A 23,934-nucleotide genomic window follows, 5' to 3' on the forward strand; every position below is an offset into this window, starting at 1 on the left:
CAAATTTCTCTAAAAACATGAGCCCTGAGAAGCCCCTCTGTTCATGTTCTTTCATATCTGTTACTAACCCATCCTGTTAAAGTCAGAGTCAACGTGGAAACCCCATTTCAGAATTTCAGGGCTAATTACATCTATTTGATATGGTCAAGAGTCTTAATATAACACTTTAAAACACAGGGAGACCAGAAAGTACCATCACACATTCAGAAATCTGCTGAGCTTCACAGTGGTTGATCTGTTCAAGAGAAGAAGGAATTTAATTTGTTTTTTATTGCTTTTTGTCTTATGCTTTTAGGGCATGATGGTGTTCACAGTAAATTTGCTGATTTTCCCACCAGCAGCAATGCAGCAGCTGCAAGAAATTTTCTATCAAAACATTTATGGGGAGAGATGGGTAAAATTTATCTGTCTTTCCTGAGTTATTATCATTTTAGCTGGCAAAGACCGTGATATTTAGGAGGCTGAAAATCATTCCTGTCCAGGAAAGAGCTCCTGTTTATTGGTTATGCCACTTTTCCACCAGAGCTGGGTGCTGTGGGACACTGAAAGCCATGTGAAGGACTCTGTTAGTCCTTTTCTCTCCACCCAGATCAACTTGAATTCTTCTGGATAATTGAAGGAAACCAGTAAAAAACAATGTCATGGTCTCCACATTATAAAATGCGTTCTAAGGAATCACTTCAGAAATGGAAATAAACTTCTCCCACCCTCAGGTCTGAATCCAGGCATTGCTGTAATTTTCACAGGTAGAAGAATAACAAGGAAAAGAAAAAACACTTTTTTTTTTTTTTTTAAGTGGAAGAGGAAAATCCTGAGCAGTCAACTTTTATACAATGTTCCATTTCTTCAGGTTAGCTGTAATTACCTGGATTCAGCAAAGGGAATTTTCTGGTTTTTAATCAGACTTGGCAGCTCACTGAAATGTTCAGAAGTGCATTGTTGCAATGATCCTCACTGGTTGGTACAGCTTAACTTTCTTCACTCCTTTCCAGGCCCTGATATTCCCATCAAAAATTTAATCAATGTTTTAATCTACAGGTTACAATACCATTGTGGGAAAAACACAAAAACAAAATAAACCAAAGCAAAACGACTCAAGTACAAACACTGTGAATCCAAGTTTATTTTCAAGCTTCTGAATATTTTACAACACTGGAGAGCAAAAACAGTCACACATAAGAAAATATTTAGCAATATTCCCAGCAGTCTCCCAGTCCATCTCCTGGGGGTCTGATTCTCTTTCTGTGTAAAAGTTGGCTTTTTCTTTTCATTTCCTTGCAAAGAACTTCCTTAATGATTTTCACATGGAACCTTGGCCTTCCCAATGCCTCCCTTTCCTGCTACTTGGCTGCCAAAAATTTTCTAACCTGTAACTCTTGAAATAACATCAGAACCTGAGAGTGTTTTCTGGAGAATTTGAATCTTTTTGCTACTAAAGACACAATGTAAAAAGACAACATGAAAGGGATTTTTGTGATGCAGTTCAGCAAGACTTTGGGCTTCTTATTTATATGTCTGCGAAATCAAACCATGGAACAAAGCTTGAAGAAGCTGGGTAGACTCCAGCTCCCAGTAAATTAGAATTGAATTCTGTTTTCCAGAGATGGTCATCTATGGTATCACTGGAGGGTGCTGCTGGTGGCCATTCATAAAACTTTGTGCTCTATCAGTGAAAGTGTAGAAATGAACCAGAATAAGTGATTTTTATATTTGCTGTGCTGCAGAGTTATCACTGAGAGGGTTATTTTGCTTTAGAAGATCAGTCAGGGTTTAATCTGTCCCTGCAATGCTTCTCTTATGAAAAAAAGACCCATGGTCAGAATTGAAGGATCCTCCCACCAATTTGCTGAGGATAAACTGTAATAAATACATTTGGTAAAATTTTGTTTGGTTGGGTTTTTCCCCCTCCAGAGCCTGAGGGCATTTTCAGCACACAGATGTGGTCATTTTCACCCCAGAGCTGGAGGGCACCGTCCACCTGGTCCTCCTCCACACTGGCACCAGCCCGTACCTCTTCCCGTGCCACCTCCGGCCGATTTCCGTTTGCACCTCAGGAACAAAGGAAAAGGCTTTTTGTGGTTGGATTTTCCTGGGGAGCAGACAGTGGGAAAGAAGCAGGACAGAAAGAGGGGCTAGAAAAGAATAAAGTTTTTAAACATCTCTGTCCAAGTCAATTTCCTTTTTAGCTGATAGAGAGAAGTGGAATCCTGTCTCAGCATGGCCATCTTTCTGCTCTGATGAAAACTCCTGAAGTTCTATCAGTACTAATTTGAGGTCTCTAGCACTATAAAACATTTTTTCCATTACTAAAATATCTTAGCTTTCTTCATGCACCTTCTCCTTTTTTTTTTAAATATTCCCATGAATATTTATTCTACCATCGATCTCACCAACGTAGCCTACACAATTAAATATATTTTCTCCACATAGCCTGCTCTTTCTCAGTTGCCAAAGGATGTTGTCTTGGTTCCATCTGCTTCTAGAAAAGTATAATCTGCAGTAAGTTTTTTAATCAGCATTCACCAATTTGTGGCTGGGAAATAATGCTGCTTTGCCATTTGAGATGATGAGGGGAAAGCCAGCAGCAGTCAGGAGGCATTTGCTGTGTGTTGTTGACAGCTGTGTCATTGTGTATGGTGTACTGGCATGTTCACAGGAGCACAGAGTCCAGGCCACCCACTAAATCCTCCTGTCACATCTGATTCTTGTTAGGAATGCGCCTCCCCAGATGTTGAATAGGGAGGGAATTTCTGTATGGAAGTGCTGTGTGCCTGGGAAGTCGAGCTGGATGTGAAGCTGTGGTCTGTGGTTAGAAGGGATTAGGGTTATTAATAAACTAATGACAGGAATTTTATCTAAACACAAGCATCATTAGAGCAGCCAGTAATTCATGGCCATAAACCCAACCAAAAGGCTAAGAATATTAATTAATTTTTTAAAAATTCATTTAATATTTCAGAATTTTCAGATAGAATTCATAAACTTTGGCCTATGTCACATGTAGGTGATGAAATACTGTTTGAAAGCTTAATCAACCCTTGACTTTAAACTTTAAACTGGAAAATGAATGTTTAGCAATACAGTCCAGGGAGTCTAGAGTGGTCAGGGATGGGATTTATCTCCTAAACACACCTCAGACACTCCAGGGATGCCCTTTCTGGGGAGAAGGGTGGGCAACTGTGGAACAGGATTCTCCTTTTCAGGGGCTGCAGACAGAATCCAGCAGAGTGTGTCTGAAACTGAACCCCAGCCATATTGCAAAGGAGCAATCTCAGCTACTCTGGAGTCAGAAAATTAGGGAAAATCCCAGAGTTTCAACATATTCTAAATTGTGGAGGATAAACTTTCATGTTTTCTGTATAATTCCTTCAAGATGCGTTATTATAACATCTAGATTGTGTAAATGGACATGGACACTAAGGTAAAAGGAAAGACTCCTCTCCCATCAACAGTAAAATTCGGATTTAGTCATTCTAAATAGAAAACCAGATTTACAAGAATTCTACTCAAATTTTACCAGTGAAATTCTGGCTTAAACATTCTAAACAGAAAATGAGATTTACCAGAATTTTACACGAATTTTACCAGTAAAATTCTGATTTTAACATTCTAAACAGAAAAACAGATTTTCATTTAACATGAAGAAATACTGAGATGCTTCATGAGACTATCAAAAATAGTAAAAAAATATATTTCACAACCGGGGAAAGGTATGCATTTAAATTTTTTCCAATTTGAACATAGACCTTTAGTAAGTTGGTATCTCTCTGCATCACTGAAGACAGTTGTATTTTCAGATCTGGACTTAGCAGGGGTTTTCCAAGCTCTGCTATAGGACAAAAATGTGCCAAAAGGATCAAAAATACTTGACAGAATAGCAAAGTAGTAAAAGTTCATTTCTCCACTAGATGGCTTCATTCCCATGAAGATCATTGAAATTAAATTCACCAACATTGTTACCCACGTAACAGTCATAGGAAAATGAAAGATTCTGTTATTATTTGTATGAAACTGATTGTTAACTATATATTTGCCACTGAATGCAATATTGTAGAAGATATATCTGATATAGTTTCCTTACCTCTTGGTTCAGGAAACAATAGAGAACTGCCACAATAAACCCCTGAAAAAGACCAGAAGAAAAAGTTTTGAGGGTTAACACAGTCTGAAAAAGCCAGTTACATTATCTAACATCATGGTATGTGAATTAGTGAGCATCACTATAGGTGGGAGATTGCTGGAAGTTGGAAGATAATTTATGGATCTCCAAAAAAGCTGAAAAACTGCAAAGATAAACACTTGGTTAGTGGCATTTCACCAGAATCAGTCCCACGCTCTGGATTCACAACTGTGAATGATGATTATGGAAGTGTGGCCCACTCTCCAGCCCAACACGCTGCCAGCTGATTCTTTATGCACTCTAAAGAAAGTAAAAAGGAGACTTCTGAAGGAGATCCATGGATGGAGCTCACACAGCTCTCCAGCCAAATTCTGTCTCTGTGTAGATTACCAGAGGAGATCAAATTCTGGCCTATTAAATGTATTTTTTAAGATTCTGAACTGAGGTAAATCCAGGACAAATCCTAGGAGGTCAAAGGACCTGCATGACCAGATCTTGGCTCAACACCTTGACCTTTTATTCCATTAAATTATTCATTAACTGTTCATTAACTCAGTGAAGGTCCCCTCCCTGTACAGAGGGTTGGGATTGATGGAGAGCTTTTGTTGGGCAGGACTGACACAATGGATTCAATCCTCAAGAGGAATAAACCAGAACAAAACTCGTGGATGGATGGTGATGCTCCCTGAGAGCCATCCCATAAAAAATTCCATGGAGCCGTCCAGATCTGTTCCCTGGGGAGGTTTGGAGGCATTTCCACAGCTGCTGCTTTGGGCTGAGGTGCAGCACAGGGAACGGGAGGGAAGCAAAGGGAAATTCGGCCCTGCCCAGCTCATAACTCAGGGAGAAAAATCACCTGGAATCCACCTGCTCCATCAGAGTAGGAGCTTTTCTTGTTGCCATCCAGTTCCTCAAGCTGTGCCAATCCAGAGCAGTGGGAGGCATTTGCAGGAGGGGAAGGGATGTGGCATTCCTTGGGACAGCAGCCTGTGTGGGGCTGGTGCACACACCAGGCACTGCTTGATGCTTACGTTTAATTATCAATTAATTCTTTGACAAAGAATTAGCAAGGGGGCTGGACCTACAGCTTTGATTGCTCTGGAGGATTTAAATCAACCCAAATTAGCTTGAATTTGTTAGTGAAGTTAGGGAAGGCAGGTGGACAAGTACTGGTATCAAGAAAGATTTTCCATGCTTGACTTTGGCCTCCCATTCAATTTACACATGTATCTGAAATTTGGTACTTGTAAAATCTGGAGGCCAGCCTAGAGCCAGGTAGGATTTGTCACCTCTTCAGACATTTTAGCTCAGCAAAGAACCAGGAACTTTGTGAGCAGACACTGGTTTCAGGACCTGAGGATTCTTTTTGTGCAATTTTGTTGTCATGAGGACACAAGGCTAAAATAGAAAAACTGGTAAGAAGGAAACAAAGGATCTGTGGTAACTTTACCTGAAAAGATCCAATGCAGAGCTCCAAATAAAGCCGAACCCCCAGGCTGGTATATTCTGGGAGGAAGTTGAAGACAATGTAATGGGTTCCAAATAAAGGAATTAGAAGCAGAGTCGACCTTGAGAGACGTCTAGCACAGGAGATGAGAAGAAATAAGGTAATATTATTTTTATAAGTGAAAACTAATGCACTCAGTGTGCCACAGTAGTGAGCAGAAGTGAAAAAGAAACTAGTATAGATAAAGAAACTAGTATATATAAAAATATATATAAAATAGAAATAAATATGCTGGCTTCCTTTACAGTTCTCATACAGAGAAAGGCAGCTATAGAGTAGAATTATTCATGTCCTAAATAAGAGGTTTAATGACAATTCAGTTAATTTAGTTGTCTCCCCATTGATTTTAATTGGAAAGCAGACATCTGAGCTGATCTGAATACATCCTATTGGCCAATATGAGATGACTTGAATCTCACCCTTTGACTAATTTCCTTTGGAATGGGATAAGGTTGGGAATTCTAAAATTTAATGCCAGTTAAACTGAGCTTGTCTGTGACTCTGAGCAAGTACTTTTCTGTTTAGAAAAGACAACATAACTTTTTATTATTATAACTAAAATAATTGAGTTTATAAAAATTATTCCATACATCACCTGTACTGAGAAGAATTATTGAAGTTGATTTGTCTAGGGTCTAGTTTTTTCAGCAAAATTCTGATGATGTTGATAAATAGGATAAAATTGACCTGTTCACAACATTTGAGGGGTGGGAGGGAAGGGAAAGAAAAGGTTAATTTCTGATGTAAAACTTTGCAGTAAAAATCTGGTGAGTTTTTGTTGGTTTTTTTAAATTTTATTTTAGTTACACTGTAATTTCTGCAGTTTCAGTGTAAGGTCAATAATGCTATTCCTTCTTGCAGCATTCAAGTATTTAAATAAGTTGCATTACTGCTTGAAGTAATGGCTGAAGATGAAAACTGGAGACTTTCCCTTTGTTCAGCAAAATATTTTCGTTGCTAGCGTGTGTGACTCTCTTTTACCATTTGTAGCTCAAATCAGTTGAATTCTCCTTAGGGACAAATATTACATTAAATTCTGGCTGATCTCTCTGGGCACTATTAGTAGAATTTTTAGCCTAAATACCTCTACAATGAGATATTTCTATCAGGGGTGATCACCCTGTTCTGCCTTTGCAGTTGGTGGAGAATCAGCCAGGAGAGTTAAGAGAGCTTCAGGTGGGCCTGGGGGCAGGTCACCTCCTCCCAGGGTAGATATTTGTTTTAAATCAGGTGAATCACTTGCCAAAAGTGTATTTTTCACTTTTCTGGCTCTGAAGGAGCCCTTGAGGGGCATTAGCTCAGCTCCAAAGCAGTTAGAATCAATCCTAACTTGCAGTTCAATTCTTCTACAGTTGTAATTTGGCACAGCTTTATGCAAAGTCTGTGATGCTGCTCAGCTTTCCACAACCAGAAGGATTCTCCCCATGCATTTATTTTGAGTGCCTGTACACACCAGCCCTTCCATGGGTAAGGCTGAATGTTTACTTTTGTCTACAAATATCCTAATTTTACCAGAAAGTCCAACCTCATTCTATTTATTAGTGATGCTCTATGTGAATTCCAGCAGAAGAAATAACAGAGGTAGAAGGACATGAAGTATTTTATTGAAACCCAGTGAGATCTGATCAGAATTCAACTTGAGATTCTTCACTCACATTGTTTGTGTTTATCTTTAAAGTCCCTTCAAATACAAAGCATTCTGTGATTCCAAACCCCTCATTTGCATGCATCTGTTCTCCAATTAAAAAAATGTTTTTATAGCTGACCTTAAGGTCATCCATTAACTGCTTTCTCAAACACTGCTTGGGTTTAATGAGTTGTGGCAGTAAACATTTATGATAATAATTTAAAACCCATCAGTTTATTTAATAAATGTCAGGCTCAAGAGCTGTTATCAGTTGTCAGCTCTGAACAAAAACCTATTTCCCTTGAAAGTTTTGTATTAAAATTTATGTCTGACTCTGAGCTTTTATGCTAAAATATTTTTTTCAAATATTGTAAGGAGTGTCTAGTCCACTCACTTACTATTAATTTTAACTAAACTGACAATTCTATGAAAGTTTTAATTTGTTTGAAAGACAAACATTTTAGTTTGCACTGGACACAGGTAGTTAACAGTAGAAATTTACTATTCGTCTTCCTACAACTCAGCAAAGAAACTCAATTTTAATACAAAAGCCTTTTTTTTCTTCTAAGTAATATCAGCAAACTCAGAAGTACCTACCCCCACAGAAATTATAATTGGTCCTTTGATTAGCCACCAATAAGGAGAGCCTTGATTAATATCCCAGCATCTGTGAATATGATAGTAAGTTTAGAAAAAAACATGTATGTTATCACTGTAATCAATTAAAAATATAACCCAAAAGTATAGAATAATGTGGGAAACAATGACTTACGCTGTGTCTTCGAAGTAGAATTTTGTCAATATCCATACAAGGGTGAAAAGTGTTGGAAAACCTGTCAGATATTTTAAAATAAGGTATAATTAATCCAAGCCTTGTCCACTGAAACTCTGCTGCAATGATGAAAATCAATAATTTTTGAGAGCTGGAATTACCTTTTGGGTTCAGTTCCTGTAACAGGAATTATTTTAAATACAGTCCCTAAAACACAAAAAATGCTTCTGTTTGCTGAGTTGTCAGGCCTAGCTTAATCTTTGGTGGCAGCAGGCATGGATTTCCCTCCCTGAAGCAACAAAAAATTCCTCTGGCCAAGTGCATTCACCTGCCATAGAGGAGTGTTCTGCTTTTTCCTTCCCACTGCAACTATCTGTGGGCAGCCACTTGATTTCAGATTTCTAAGTCTGAACAATTCAATTTATTCCAGACAACAACAAAATCAGAGGGGAGGATGTTGCTGATTCACTGCCTGTCGTGTTATTAGTGGACAGAGCTGCTTCATTCATGCAATATTTTAGTGCAAAAGATGGGCTGTAGAAATACCAGGAATAAAATTAAAAAAAAAAATCTGCTCAGGAAAAAACAATTCCCTTTCCCAACCTGTGTAACCATTCTGCACAAACAGCAGCAAGGCACATTGAACTCTGGTGTTTGTGATAACTCCTTAGAGGTGACCATGTTTTCAGTGGGGTGAAGAAGGTTAAGACTGGAGGATGTCTACTTGTGCATTCTCAAATATAACTGATTTTCCATCCCTTTCACAGGGGCTTTATTGCCATAAAAAACTTGATTGCTTCTGGCTAATACGTACATAAAAATAAAATGGAAGCAACACACAGGTTAGGTACTTTAGTTAGGTCAATTGGGTTCCACATCCAATATTTTTAATTGGAATGATCATGGAATCATAGAACCATAGAACTGTAGAGTCATAGAATCATAGAATCATAGAACCATGGAATCATGGAATCATGGAGTCATAGAATGGCCTGGGGGAGAAGGCACCTTAAAAATCACCTGGTTCAAACCCACAAGGACACCTTCCACTATCCCAGGCTGCTCCAAGCCCCATCCAACCTGGCCTTGGACACTTCCAGGCATGGGGAGTCCACAGCCACCCTGGGCAACCTGTGCCAGGGTCTCACCTCCCTCACAGCACAGAATTCCTATGTCCCATCACTCCATTCCTTGGGAAAAGTCCCTCTCCAGCTTTCCTGTACCCCCTGGAAGTTGCTCAGTGGTCTCTGTGAAGCCTTATCTTCTCCAGGCTGCACAATCTCATTTCACACCCTGACTTTCACCAATTTCCTGTAAAATCTGTGCCTACCCCAGCCAAAGAGAACCAGCCACCAAAAATATCTTCTTCCATGAGACAGGGATGAGAGCAGCAGGCAGTTTAGGTAGAGAGCCTCCACCAGCAGCCACATGAAATTGGTCATCATGAAGTAGTGGCAGAAAACCACGGAGATCTTGCATTCAGTCTGGGGAGCAGGAAAGTCACAGTTTAGGCATTGCTTGGAGAAACATCTCTTTGGTTTGACCATGAGGTAGACATCTGTGATATTGGCTGAGTTCTACCAAGAACAAGATCTCACTATTAATTCAGGTTTAAACTGAGAGCTTCAAATGTGAAATGGATTTCTGAGAAGTAAGTCTTTAACCATCATAACGCCTTGGAATCCCCTCTGCATTTTGCTTTCTATCTCTGTGTTAGAAATGTAACTTGGGCTGCATTGAGTTCTCTCACAAATTCACTGCCTTGAGTGTACCTTCAGTGTCAAATGCTCCTTGAATAAAAGTTCAAGGACCCATTTTTCTCCTTCTGCTCAGCTCTAAAATTCTGTGTGGCTGTGAGCAGTGCAGAACCATCCCATAAAACTCTGCTTGAAAACCATTGCCAAAATCTGGGGCTGGATAAATGCTAAATTCATTGCCTGGTACCTTGAGTGCTTTGTGGTTTACAGATAGAGCTTCCAACCAGAACAGGAAACCCGACATTTCCAGAAGAATAAGCTTAAAAAGTTGTCCTTTGATGTACTTAGAGATCTTCAATTTTATGCTTCAGATTATTGAAACATAACAGTGTAGTGATACTACTTTGTTGCTATGTGAAAGTCCAAATTTCATTTAGAGTACTGCAACATCACAAATTGATGCTGTAATATAGGAAGGCATAATGTACCTATTTATGGAAGTAAAATATACTGAATGAAAGGATTTTATAATTTTCATTACCAGGTTAGAAGGGGGGAAAAACCACTCTCAGTAAGTAGTAAAAAAGAGGGAAAAAAAGTGAAACCATAAATAAATGGTACATAAAACCATCAAATACAACAATATCCTGCTTTTCATGTGCTTACTGTGGAGAAGCTGCAGTGATCAATGCCTTCCTCCTGGAAAAGGACAGCATCCTTAATGAAAATGGCAATAGCCTTTAAGATGAATGTAAAAAAGAGCTGTACATGGATATAATTCCTGGGACAGCGAAGCCTCCTGCAAGAGAAGAAGAGAGGTCCCTCTGAGGTAATTAACTTACTTGTTAACTAAGCTGGCAGCAATTAAAATAAACAAAAAGCTCATGTTTTATCTCAGGTACTTCCAGACACATTTAGGAAGAACTTTTTGATCCACTGAGCTCTTTCAGAAAGAGGCAGAAAACTTCCTCATGTGAAGCAAATCAGCCACAATCTACATCTTAATCTCTTTACTTGTTAACCAGAATTATAGTTTCTGCCTTTCTTTGTCAAAGTTATTTTGATGAATTAAGTAAAAGCACAGAAGAGCTTTAAAACAATTTGGCAGATCTACTTTAAATTCAATTTGAACATCTACTTTAAATTCAATTTACACCTACCTTAAATTCCCAGTTAAATAAGATTAAATTTTTGCTGTAATTATATACAGATTTTGGAGGGAGTTATACAGCTTCATGTTTTCATTTGGAGATGAGGATTTGAGTTAATGATCAAAAAGTTCCACTAAAAGCCAAATTCTATCCAGACCCAGTAATCAGAGGGTCACCTAATCTGAAAGTTCACCTGGAGTGTGCAAAATTTTATTGCTGACCTCAAATGTCAACCCTATTGTTAATTATGACTTTTTCCTCCCTATTACTACGTCGCCTTATGTCCATTGTTTTTTCTTTCCCCTCATTTGGGCTGGTTTGTTTTCCTGAGGTCAGAGTGGATGTCAATAAACATATCTGGTGGCTTCCAGACATGAACTAGGAACTAGCATAGGTCAAGAAATTTTCCCTAGAGAATCCTGATTCCCACAGCATAATAATAAAATTCCTGCCTTTGCCTTCTTTTTTTTTTTTTTTTTTTTTGTCTCACAGGAATACAAGAAATAAACAAAAATTAATAAAATAAATCCCATGTGGTGAAAAACATTAAATCTACATTAAATGATAAAATACATTAAATACTCTTAGTTAGACCTGAAAATACCTATAAAATAGGTATAAAATACCTAACACGGTAAGAAAGAATTCTCACCAAATGTGACAAAATTCTGAAACTAACTTTAAAACACGTCTTTAGTGGTAAATGTTTAAATAGTAATCTATACAATGCCATAGGAACATTCATTCAGAATCAAGACCTTTTTGCATATTTTTATTAAAAATTCCCTGGAGCCATAACAGGCAGGCATGCATAGTTTATGGAAAAAATCTTGATTCCAGCCTAAAGCAAGTAAATTTTTCTGTTGGTTCTTCAGGATCAAAGTGAGTTGCTGAGCTTTGCCAAGAGACAGCCAGGGTTTATTTCCAAGATCTGAATCTTCTTATTCCTGGCTCTCTCTGATGCCTTTTAATTTCCAGCTTCAGTTTCATATTATTTAACCAACATGGCTGAAATGTTTTGTTTTTATTCACCTGAATTTCTATTTGTATTATTTTGTTATGTCTAATGCTGTATTCCACAGTCTAAGAAATTAAAACCTGTGAAAAGAATTGAGGTTAGAGGACACCTCTACCTGAATGCAATCAGAACTGTCACAGCAATGATGAGGGAGGTGATGGACACGCTGTATCCCACAGTGTAGATGATCTTTATAGTAGAAAAGTAGGATTGCTAGAAAAGAGAATGATTTGTCACACAAGTTGCTGTTAAATGACAGCTTTTTACTGATTCTGTCAGTTTTGCTCTGCTTGGTGCTTCCATTGTGTTGACGTCCCTGACTGCTTTTTTCCCCCTCTTCAAATCCTACAGCAAAGTTCAACTTAAATCTTAATTATGTATATCTTAATTTAATCTTAAATTAAACTTAATTACATTTCTTTGGTGTAGTCCCATTCCATAGTTGTGTGGATACAGCCCAGTCTGGTGCTGAAACATGTATTGATTAGGGTCATTTGAAGCCCATTCACAAAATCACAAAAACCCACAGCAGCCTTCAAAAATTCATAGTTCAAAATCTTATGCAAATTTTATAAATGCTGTGTTCTATACCATGTTTTCTCCCCAGTAGTAGCAGGACAATGCTGCTGGCAGCATGGTGAATACAGAAATCTCTCAGCCTTTCTCTATTTTTCTCCACTTTTCTATTCTCTGTTTCCTTACTTTAAATCTTGCTGTCTATTCCTCCTTTCATCTTTTATTATGATGTGGTGGGTTGTTTTTGGTTGTTTTTTTTTTGTTTTTTTTCCTTTCTGGGGTTGTTTCTTTCCTCTGCTTTTCTTGCTGCCAAACTCAACTGCTGCTCAGTTGGAATGCCAGTCAAAATCCATTTCAAATGGCTCCTCTATCAGACACGATCCCTGAGTGAGGATAAGTTGACTTTAACTATCTCAGATGAAAGCACAAAACAGAATGAGCCAGCTCTAGGCTGCAAATCTAACTCCAGTCTAACATGATCTGTCTCTTGGGTCCCATTTCAATGCTTTTATAACCTAAAATCTGCACAGCTGTGCAGTACATTCCTACAGTTCACTTGGGGAAGGTGAGATGCTCATTTTGAGCCATAAGGGGAACTTTACGCATTATAAGACTGGCATTTACTTAATTTATTTAGGTGCTTAAAAATTAGCTGCCTAAATATGAGTCTTTATTAGAATAAGAAGAACCTGGCCATAGGGCTGATCTGTTTAATTTTTAATACAAACCTGTTTTTTTCTCATCCTTTTTCTTTTTATAGTTAATGAAGGAACACACTCTCAGAAGACAATTCAAGTCTTTAGAAAATGAGACGTTATTGATTTCTGTGAGCAACAAAAAGGATCTATCACTACACCTGCCTTAGAAAGAGCAGGTCATAGAATCATAAATCCTTGACTGGTTTGGGTTGGAAGGAACCTCAAATATCATCTACTTCCAACTCTTGGATTAGTAAAGTGAAACCTTTTATGCCAAGGACTTTGCATCCAAGTGTGCAGATTTATGATTATCCACAGTCTAACCTAATGGGCTGAGCTGTTATTATTGGTCAGAGCACAGCAGGTGCACCCTGAATTTGCCTTCCAGTTCAATTTTATCCATTAAGAAACCAGATTATCCTTACTGAGAGCATGCCCCAGTGTGAATGCAGTAAGTGGGGACAGCCAAGAGATATCCCTGGAAAATTCCCCCCTGATCCTGACCAAAGCACTGAGACAGATCCATGGTGCAGAGATTAGCTCTGACTTTCACAGTATTCTTTTGAGACTGATTAAGTTAAATGGGGTGGAAAAAAGGCATAATGGGGTTTTTTTTGTCTAGTGGGTGAACTGTGAGTTGTATAGGATTACCCAAGTCCCTGACTATGCACAATTCTAACCAGAGCTCACTGAAGTACCTCAGAGCTCCAAAGCTTGCTGGGAATTCTGGATGCACCACTCCATGAGGAACATCAAAACTGCACGAGGCTGACCATAGATGGCAACAAATCAGATGTGTAAAACTGAAAAGAATCAACTCCTTAAATAGATAAACCTACAACTGAGGAGTTTCCTCTAGGTAGAATAATGGAATCATCACAGAATGAGTGTGGAGGGACCTTAAAGCTCATCCAGTGCCACGTCCTGCCATGGGCAGGGACAACTTCCACTGTCCCAGGGTCCAAACCCCATCCAACCTGGCCTTGGAGACTGTCAGGGATCCAGGGCAGCCACAGCTTCTCTGGGCACCCTGTGCAGCATCTCCTCATGGTGATATGAACCATGATTTTATCCTTATTAATAAGGGGTCAAGGACTATATTTTTCCTGTGCCTGTAATCTCAAGATAACACCAACACTGAAAATCTGGCTGAAGAAATATGTCACATTCTGATCTGCATTGCAGAGATTACAGAGGTTTGGGGATTTTTTTTCCATTGTTGAATTAGATATTTCACGAAGGATGAGACACCCAAACCCCCTATTTTCCTTAGATATCGCTAAATTTGGAACAGTGCTCTTTTAATAGCACATTTTCTGTACTGATGCTGTGCTACCACAAATTCATCTTGCTGAATGATATTACTGAAATGTATTAATACAAATTTTTTGAAGATTTTGTGCTACATCTTTCTCTGTTATACTTGTGCATTTGCAGCTGGCTTTATTATTGTTACACCTGAATAATAAAATATTGTCAGTCATCTTACAAAATAGGTGGCCAGAGTAAAAATTGGAATTATATCCTATACTTAGAAAGAAATTTCAGATTCTTCTGAGTTCCCCTCTGCAGTGACCTTCAGGAATAGAAAGGAATACTTTAACATCAGCACACCATTCACATATATTTATGGAATTAAACTTACTTCTTCAAGAGGAATTTCATCTTCTACTGGACATGCCACATGGTAGGGAGGGAATGGGTCAGACCAGCCCTTTTTTGTGCAGTTTCTTTTTATCATCCCAGCTGAAAAAGTAGTATTTTATTTTCTCAATGCAGGACAAGATAATATGGAAAATAAAAACCAGGAGACCTCTGGCTGGTACAAAGTTGTACCAGGAGAAGAAGATCATTAGCATCATTAGAGTGAGTAGAACAATTTTCCTGTGCACATTCAGGACATCAGACACAATTTGTAGACAAACAATGGGAAGATGGGAGAGAAGGAAGAGGTGATGGGAAGGACTAAGGAAGGAATTATATCAGGCACACTGCAGAAATTAGAAATCACTGCTCCTAATGAATTTCTGCTCTGCACAGCACTCACCCTTCTACCATATCCCTTCTCATTCCCACCTCCCCTGGGGGTTACTCTTCCCTAGATCAGAAACTGGGATAAGCAGCCCCTTCCACAAGGACAGCACGTGTCCACAAAAAATATTTATGAGTCAGACGAAGGAGAAGTCGAGAATCCCAGGGCAGGAAATGAATCTGCACAGATGAAAGGGATTTTCCTTATCCCTCATTTATAACTAGCATGTGTTGGATGTGGCAGAGGTTTGGCTTTGCAGTTTCTTTTTCTTGTGGAACTGCCAAATCCAGGTCTTTCCTGGAGGGTGGTTTGCTCATTGTGGGCTCACATTTTGGTACTGGCCATGCTCACGCAGAGAGGAAGCAGGCACAAAGGCATTTGTTTGCAGTTTTGCAGCATGTGTGCTGCTCCAAGGCCTAAATTCTGCTTTGTATCCGCAACCTTGGTCTTAAAGAACAATCACATTGTTCATTCCTCTGCCTTTTATTTCATTCCACACCCATCACAGCATAAATCTCAAGAAACCCCAAGCTTAAGTTCTGACCTAGACAGCCTCCAGATGAGCTTTGTAGGAAACTCACACAACAAACTGATCCCAAAGCACATGGAAACCAAAGAATCACTCCTTGTGTTTCAGTATATTTTTGATCCAGGGCCTCATCAGAAACAATGGAAATCAAATCCAGTTATGGATAATCCTTAAAAAATGAGAAGAACTGCTAAGATCCTCCTAAAGTCTTTGCAGTACTTGTCTGTTCCAGCTCATGGGAACGTGAAATTATCTGTCTTCACCCTCCCTTTTTAGAAATGTTCTTGCCAGACACACAACAGGAGTAACCATGGTAGGACATCACCTGGCTCCTTCATGAAGTGAAAGAGGATGTTTGGACATGGTAAGGCAAGAATCTCTCCAGCATCTGCCTCTGGCCAGCACAGCAATTTGTCCCAAGTTCTCTTGCAACCTCAGGCAGAAAGTGAAATATATTTTTAAGCATGGTTAAATTTGAGCAAAATAAAACCCTAAACCTTTTTAAACTTTGCCACTCCACCTCTTCCATATCTTATAAAAATAGTTTAGCCACAGGTTTTATTATGAGAAATAAACACCCCCAGAGTGCTATTTAATCTGCTTTAGTTAGACCCCTGTGTTTGACTGAGGTGAGTTTTCCGAAAGAATGCAATAAATGAAGAGTAATGATGGAAGAAAAAAGGATCAGATCATCATAATTGTTCAGGGGTTGCCCTATTTTTAAAGATCAACATACCCTCACAAACAAGCAAACATGATGCCAAGGAATGGGACAAGGGCACAAGGATTCACTCTGATAAATTGACTGTCCATATTTGAATGGGAAGGACACTGGAAAAAAGAAAAGAATGGGAAGGAATGGGAGTAGATGGAAGAAGAGCTGACAAGGCAGCAGCACATGGGACCATAAATAAAACCCTCATGTCCTTTGGCAGCCTGGCCATGTCCTGACTCTGGTCCCTTCCCTCTCCCTCACACATGGGTGGATACCTGGTGATGTTGCATTTCCATGCTCTCGTGGGGCCTCCAGACATTCAACCTCCTTTTTCTTCAGCTCTACCATTAAATCACATTCTGGGTGGACATTCCCAGCAACCTAAAGGTAGGAGAGTTTTGGGGGATTAGTTGGAAGGGAAATTGGATGGGATCTCATCAGGCATTAAGTCCAGACCTACTTTTTCATCTAACAAGGCTGGTTTAAGGACATAGAACAGTGGTTAGGGTTTCCATCCAAAGGCTGCTACTGTCTCTGCACAAGCTGGTAGTTACAGCTCTGTACTGGAAAGTTTATAAACGCCTCTGGCTACATTCATAATAAAAGATCTCTTTGCTAGAGCCTGAGTTTGAGTGCAGGATTCATTTCCACCCTAACTTTAGCTAGATCCTGTTAAATATGGCCCCAGAAAGGCACACTGCACCTGGTCAGGCTCATTTTCTTATCAGTGAAGGGCTCAGTGCTGCAGGAACCTGTGCACAGGCAAAGCCCTGCCAACCTCCAAAGAAGCATCATCATGAAATCACAGGCAATTTCTGCAAACCTGTCTCCTGAAAGAGCTCTTCACTCCAAAAGGAGTGAATCTGTTCTCTCCCTTCTGCCATCTGCCTTTTTCTACACAGGGTAGGAGGCAAAATTCCTTTATTGGTGAACAAAAAAAGCACTCTGCACCAAAGCATTTGTTGGTTTGGTATGATGGTGTAAAGAAAAAAGTGACACACAGGGTTTTAATAGCAGGAGACATTCAGTTCTTTAGTCCTTATTTAGACTTATATGGGAATCACAGAAGGATCTGAAGTCATCCAGAGAACTTTGGGTAGCCAAGGACAAAATCTGCCCAGGCTGTTACACCCAGACTAGTGAGGATGCTCCCACTGGGCAGGAGTGCACAGGACTATTTCACATAAATTAAAAAAATGTGCCTTGTCCAGCTTTAACCTCTGTCCCCAGTCCCCAAAGATGAGTTGTGATCAGAGACAATCTGACTTTTATCTCTATGCCCTGGCCACTGGTGCTGGTGTGTTCTGCATGTGTGAATATAGACACAAAAACAGAGACAAAACAGAAAATAAGCCCAGGATGAGACTTGCATGGTGAACAGGTGGCTGGCATATGGCTCAGTTTGCTTCCACCCAGAGAAGATTCATATTCAGGGAATTTGGAAAATAACTCTCTGACTTTCAGTTCATTCAGAGGGCAGATTTTATCCTTTCCAGTATGCTAGTGTTTCCCCTCCATGTTAATGTCCATGTCTCATGTTGGCCTGCAGAGCATTTGAACTGCATATTGACCAAAAATTTGAGGCTCTCAGGCTGCTGGAGAGCACTGCATTAATTACACAGCATTTGTTTTTCTGGGGTTTGGGCCCTGGTAGTTAATAATGTAATTATCTCCACATGTATGCCCTGCAAGATCATCTGCTTCCCATTTACTGCATTTTTAGGAGGATGTGGTTTTCCTGCCAAATTTGCAGACAGCAGTGCCATGGATCAGTTTAAAGCAGAAGTGAAAAGCAGGAATCCTTCTCCAGGTTGAATGGAGTTTGGTGTGTGTGAGAGGAGGGTAACTGTGGATGGATGGATGGATGGATGGATGGATGGATGGATGGATGGATGGATGGATGGATGGATGATAGATGGATGGATGGAGCAGAGCACAGACATTTCCCTCCCCAAGGAGGAGGAAATCTGTGGGATGCCCCAGGAATATCATCCAGATCAGCTAAACCAGGGGGTCTAGGGAGACCCTACATTTATCTTCACTAAAAAATGCAATGTGAGGCAGAATTACAGAAAATTGGCATATGTCTTGAAAATCTTTGCTGTCTTGATGCCTCTTTTCATGCCAACATATGTTATTTCTCCCCTTGTACTCACCCTGGACAGTAACTGCAGGAAAATACCCTAACCACAGTGTATGACAGCTATTGCAAGAAGTAGCTTTATTAGTCAGTAGAAAAAACAGTCAAATTATTCACTGAATATCTCTTTTACAACATTCTCTTGGTTCAGTGAACTGTGCCCAGAAAAACCTCAGCAGGAGGAAATGCACCCATTTGCACTTTTCTAAATTATTTCTCCTGGCAAAAAGCATTGCTAGATTTTGCCTGTCAAAACTCTCTTTGCTCTCTGAAATGTTCATGGCAAGAGCAAAGCTTGTTTGGCTCATTCACCAGTCCAGGAAACTCCAGGAAATTATTTTTTTCCCCTTTTACTTTCTAAGTCTCCAGACTGTGAAAACACTCAATTTAGCACATGCATCTTGAATGAAAAGATGAGGCTGATCAAGTACCTGGTATTTAAATTGTAGCCTCTTCCTTCAAGAAGAACCAGCCTTAGGAGGTGCTGTCACAGTTTATTTTCAAGTCAGCCCTAACCACTGCCTGAGCAGACACTGAGTGCCAGATCTGATACAACAGAAACTCAGGTTAAATAAATGAGAAAGATTTATTCCACTCCCAGGCTATGTTTTAGGCATATTTATCACCTCAAACTCTTTACCTCTAGCAGACCCCAGTTAAGGGGATGAGAGTCAGTTTCTTAAGCATTCCAAACCTCTCCAGGAGCTGAGTTCATGTTTTCCAGAGAAAGCATATTTTGGGAAAACAGAGGGCTGCTTTTCCACAATTTTATACTCAAATGAGGATTGTTTATCTATCCTCTAATAGGCAACACATACTAGGATGTTTTCATTATACACTAACACATAGACTTGGTTTTGATCAGTATATAATAATATAGCAAGCAACCCAACTTTGTAGAAAAAAATTCTGTTTCTCTTGGGTAAATGGGGCAGGTTCTTACAGAGACCTTCAGTCATATTTTGAACCATTAGCACTAAATCGTGATATTCTACTTAAGACAAATTACACTGATCTACTCCTAATTCAGGGAAGCGGGTTTCTCACACAGGTGGCACAAAGGAATCTCTCGTTTCATATCAGTAAAAAGTCTATTCAGCCATTTCACAGTGGTTTATTTTCCTCAATGAAGAAAAAAACCCAAGCTGCTGTGCCACCCCTCATGAAATGTCCCTTCAGGGAAGAGATTCCCAGGAAAGAAGAAAGGATACAGAGGAGGCAAAAGGAAGATGCTGAAGATGTGATTATTCTCAAATGCAAAGATAATACCCTGCCCTCGATTTGCACAAACCTTTTCTGATACTGGTGTGATCCTGGATCTTGGTTTGCCAATCTCTGTCCAAAGTGAAATAACACCAAGACCTCCAAGCTTTTTAATGGCTTTGGCTCTTTCTAAATCTGCCCTAAACATCTCTGTTGGTTCCACTCTTTTTTTACCTGCAGAATCTCAGCTGCTCACATGCCAAGTAATACCAGTGCTGCCACTAAGGCAGATGAAATTGTAACAAAAAACCTGCAGAATCTGAAATGAAAGAAAATTCTATCACAACTCATCTGGTGTAACAGCCCTCCTCCAGTTTTTTCTTCTTTGTCGCTGTCTTTCAAAGCCCCCACACACAAAATAAGAGTTTCTCTTTATGTGTTTCTCTTTACTGAGTGTGTCATAAGAAAGCAGAGAAATAAACTGATATAAGCATGGATCCCTTCTGCTGCTGTTCACACTTGTCATTGCATCTTGCCTTGTTTAACTAGAATCCAAAACAAACAGAGAGAAAAGAAACTCATTTAAAAAAAATTTAAAATAAAGCTGTATCTGACCATCTGCTCCCACAAGGAAATGAACAATTATTGAACACAATGAAGAAAAAGCTTTTTTTCATGCAATTACTTACAAGCACTGCCAGACTCAGGGTGTGCAGAGCACAGTGATATAAAGAACAAGAGTTCATGTTCCAAAGCAAGACACAGACCTCACTTCTTCAGCTTCTCTTAGCATCTTTCACCTGCTTTTTGACTTCTCTTTCTCCTCTCAGTTACTGATTTGAAGCATTTATCTTTTTGCACAGAAGTGACGTAACAGGGATGTGAAGTGGGAGATTAATATTAAAAATTCTCCATGCTGTGTTTAAGCTTTGCAACTTTTTGACTTTGCTCACAGACTGGACTGGATGGATTGAGTGATTGATGCCAGGATTATGGAAATTCTCTATGCTCCTAGCAAGACTAATTTCTCTCTTTTAACACAAAATGGTTTTGGGGGGATGGACAGTTCTAAAGGTTACCAATCCCATATTAAATCAACATCATTGGCATAAGAGAAACACTGTCCTAACAGTTATTTTCAATTTTTTATAATGAAACCTTTTTGTTATGCAAGTCCAGCGTATCTGAGTGTTTTTATGGAGTGTAATGAGCACAGTGCTACACTTCAAGATGCAAAATCAAACCCTCACAGGCATGTGAACACAAATTTTGCTGTGTTTGGGCATTGAGTTCAAGGCAAAATTCACAGAGGATTCTTCCCAGTTTGCTTCAGACTTCTGAAAGTTCAGTGTCTGAATGTTAATGAGTCAAGTCCTTTAGCCATAGTCTAGAAAAACAAACATTCAGCTCATTCATCTCATCCTGAGCTTCAAGGCAGGGCAGCTGAATCCCACCCCAGAAATACCCATTCTCACTCACACCTAAAGGAACATTTATTTCATATTTCTATCAGCTGATACCATCTTGAATGACTTCAAACTCCCCATCAATATTAGGCAAGTGTCAACCTTGCAAGTTCAGAGACTCAAGATATGAAATCCCTTTCAAATATTGTTCTCTGCTCTTCTCCTGTCATGCCATTCCTTAAAGTAATTTATGAACCCCAGCTCCCAACCTCCCACAACAATCCATCCTACAACCCTGTTTCCACCTCTGGCACTGCTCTTTGTCCATCAACCCTGCTCATCTTTCTTCAGCTATTTCAAGTATCTTCTGTCTGCTCCTCTACACAGATTATGGGAATGCTGAGAGCCTGCAAAGGAGCCTCTCACCTGCCAGAGCCACCACAGCTGTGAGGAACTGAAGCTGTACCTACTTTTGGGAATATCGGTGGGATTGAAGCCTCCAGGGCTTGGCTGTAGTTGTGTCTGGGAGAGAACTGAGCATTTCCAATGCAAGAAAGTGTATTTGGAGACTGAAGAGGGCAACTTTTCCTTGCAGTGCATGCTTAAGGATTTGTTTCATTTTCTCCAAAAGCCTTACACCTTCCTTAGTTATGCTAACTTTCAAAGGCTTGTCTAAAGCAAAATTAGGGCTGTGTTCCTGTCAGTTTTCCAGAGGATGAAGCTCTAGACTGTTAAATGAACAATTGTAAATGTATTTATCATGGGCAAATCTCATACTTTTTTCCCAAACTCATTTCAGAAGCTACAGAATGTCAAGAACTGAAAGATACAACTGAAGAGGTGTAACATGGAAAAATTTCAGCCCATAATGTTAAGTCTACTTTTTCAGTGGCTATGAAATAAAGCTGGTAAGTGAAATTAAACCTACAAAGTTTTAAATCACCATCACACAAACCTTCAAAATAATGTTTGGTGATAATATTCGGTTCTTACTTGCATTTTGCTGATTACCTTATATTCTCATTTGTGGAGAGTGTAAATATTCAGGTTGTCCTGAATTCAAAGTGCTTTCAGTAGTAAGACTACAACAGTTAGATGTCTTACAAACATTTAATATTATTATAACCCTTGAAAATCTTATAAAACCATCATAAGCAGTGCTGTCATTACAAGCTCATGCCAGAATTTGGACACATTCTCTCTCCCCTCCTTCCCAAAAACATTACGGATTTCAGAAAAAGATTCTGACTGAGTGTCCATCATGTTTCCTGCAATGTATCAGTGCTTTAAGGTTAATAATCTTTAGGCTGCCCCACAAATTGTCTACTGACCATGCACCCCACAGCCACTTCAACCAGTGTTTGAAGAAGGATCATGAACAGACCCATTGCAGAAGAGCAACATCTCCCATTCCATGGGGATGCACTTTTTTTGGTCCATGTATTAGAAAAATAAATTGCCTCTGAGTAAGCTTCTGCTGTCCACATCAGAATTTTCCATTTCAGCCACCACATCTGAACCATCCCATGTGTTTATTCAGTGCTGTTGAAGTCATGGCTATAAAAACCACAGAAGGCATTGCCTGCCACTTTTCATCCTAGGAGGGAACACAGAGAAACTCCAGTGCACGATATCTCAAAAGGTTTTAATTTTTCAGGCAGAATGAATATTGGTATGGAGGGGTTTTATGCTGAAATCTACAATGTAGGAACTCTGCTCACCATGGATCATTTTGGAAAAACCTGGCTTTTCTGTATTTTCATCCTGGTTCTGCCAGTCTGCAGTGCAGACATTCCATTAAAATGAGTTCCTTCCTACTGTCGCTGTTGTGTGCAAATTTCCAGCTGTTTCTGGTTAAGGAGAAAGACATGTCTAAAGGAAAAGAATGGGCTTATGGGTATTTTTATTATTATTATTTCATTAAAATGGCTTTTTTTTTTTTTGCATTTAAACAAAAAAGTTTCCACAATAACCAACAGAACTTCGAGCTGCTTAGTTTCACCATAAAAGAACATTTGAAGAACCAGTTTTCAATAGCCACAAACTTCTCACTTCCTACCACTCCTTGAACACCACCACCTCTGCAAGACTTCTCCCACACTCCTCCTGAGCACAGGCAGGCACGTAGTAGAACAGTAATTACTACATCTTCTCTCCACTCATCACCTCCAGCATCAACACACTCCCTGTTCCAGCAGCTCCTCTGCCAAGTTTTCTAGTGGTGGCAGTTTGCCTTCAGGATGCCACAGCTGCAGAGGAGACACTGGATATGCAGTAAAAGGAGCTGTTTTTCTCCCCATGAGCTTTCCAAAGGTGGAAACCTGACATTTTCACGACTCTCTCAAATCCCTTCCAGCTCTGTGTGGAATGGTTTTAGTTTTTGTAAAATTTTGCACAGTTTATAAAATACTGGCTGGTTTCACAACAACTTGTTGCCTCCTCCCAGCCCTGACATCCCTGTTCCCCACACAAATATCCCAAAACTTAAAAAAACTTCTTGGGGTTTTTGGCCACTTTTTCTCCCTCTACAAGACCCCTCCATTATCACAGAATCGCAGAATTCGTTGGCTTGGAAGAGACCTTAAAATCATTCAGTCCCAGCCTTCCACAACACCAGGTTGCTCCAAACCCCATCTAGGCTGGGCTTCAATACTTCCAGGAATGAGGTTTCCACAACTTCTCTGGGGAAACTCTTGTACTTACAAAGACATTTACACAGAGATTAATCTACAGCTGAAATGTTCAACAGGGTTGGACAGGGCTTGGAGCCACCTGGGATAGTGGAAAATGTCCCTGTCCATGG

The 23,934-nt window shown here is 39.6% G+C and overlaps 1 protein-coding gene across 1 annotated transcript; it reads right to left on the reverse strand.

Annotated features, from left to right (window-relative positions):
• Positions 1-1,101: 1,101 nt before the first annotated feature.
• Positions 1,102-20,566, reverse strand: GHRHR (growth hormone releasing hormone receptor). The gene is made up of 13 exons (XM_021541862.3): positions 20,415-20,566; positions 16,658-16,763; positions 15,993-16,100; positions 14,752-14,852; positions 12,008-12,105; positions 10,390-10,522; positions 9,357-9,510; positions 8,027-8,087; positions 7,852-7,921; positions 6,223-6,314; positions 5,571-5,700; positions 4,082-4,123; positions 1,102-2,049 (listed from the first exon to the last, which is right to left on the reverse strand). Exons 1-13 carry the CDS (start codon positions 20,469-20,471, stop codon positions 1,927-1,929), a joined length of 1,275 nt encoding a protein of 424 aa, XP_021397537.3. The 5' UTR covers positions 20,472-20,566; the 3' UTR covers positions 1,102-1,926.
• Between the last annotated feature and the right edge of the window lie 3,368 nt (positions 20,567-23,934).

This window comes from Lonchura striata, chromosome 2 (assembly GCF_050655825.1).
Source record: "Lonchura striata isolate lonStrDom1 chromosome 2, ASM5065582v1, whole genome shotgun sequence".
NCBI lineage: Eukaryota > Metazoa > Chordata > Aves > Passeriformes > Estrildidae > Lonchura > Lonchura striata.

Bases quoted from the DNA above. Each gene is read 5' to 3' on its own strand.
- GHRHR (XM_021541862.3), bottom strand. From the start codon at position 20,471: ATGAACTCTTGTTCTTTATATCACTGTGCTCTGCACACCCTGAGTCTG. The intron at 9,511-10,389 runs GTAAGCACATGA...CCTGCTCCCCAG, and splicing joins ATCACTGCAGCTTCTCCACA to ACTGAATGCAAGATCTCCGT. The intron at 8,088-9,356 runs GTAGGCACAGAT...AATATCTGACAG, and splicing joins GCTGGTTCTCTTTGGCTGGG to GTTTTCCAACACTTTTCACC.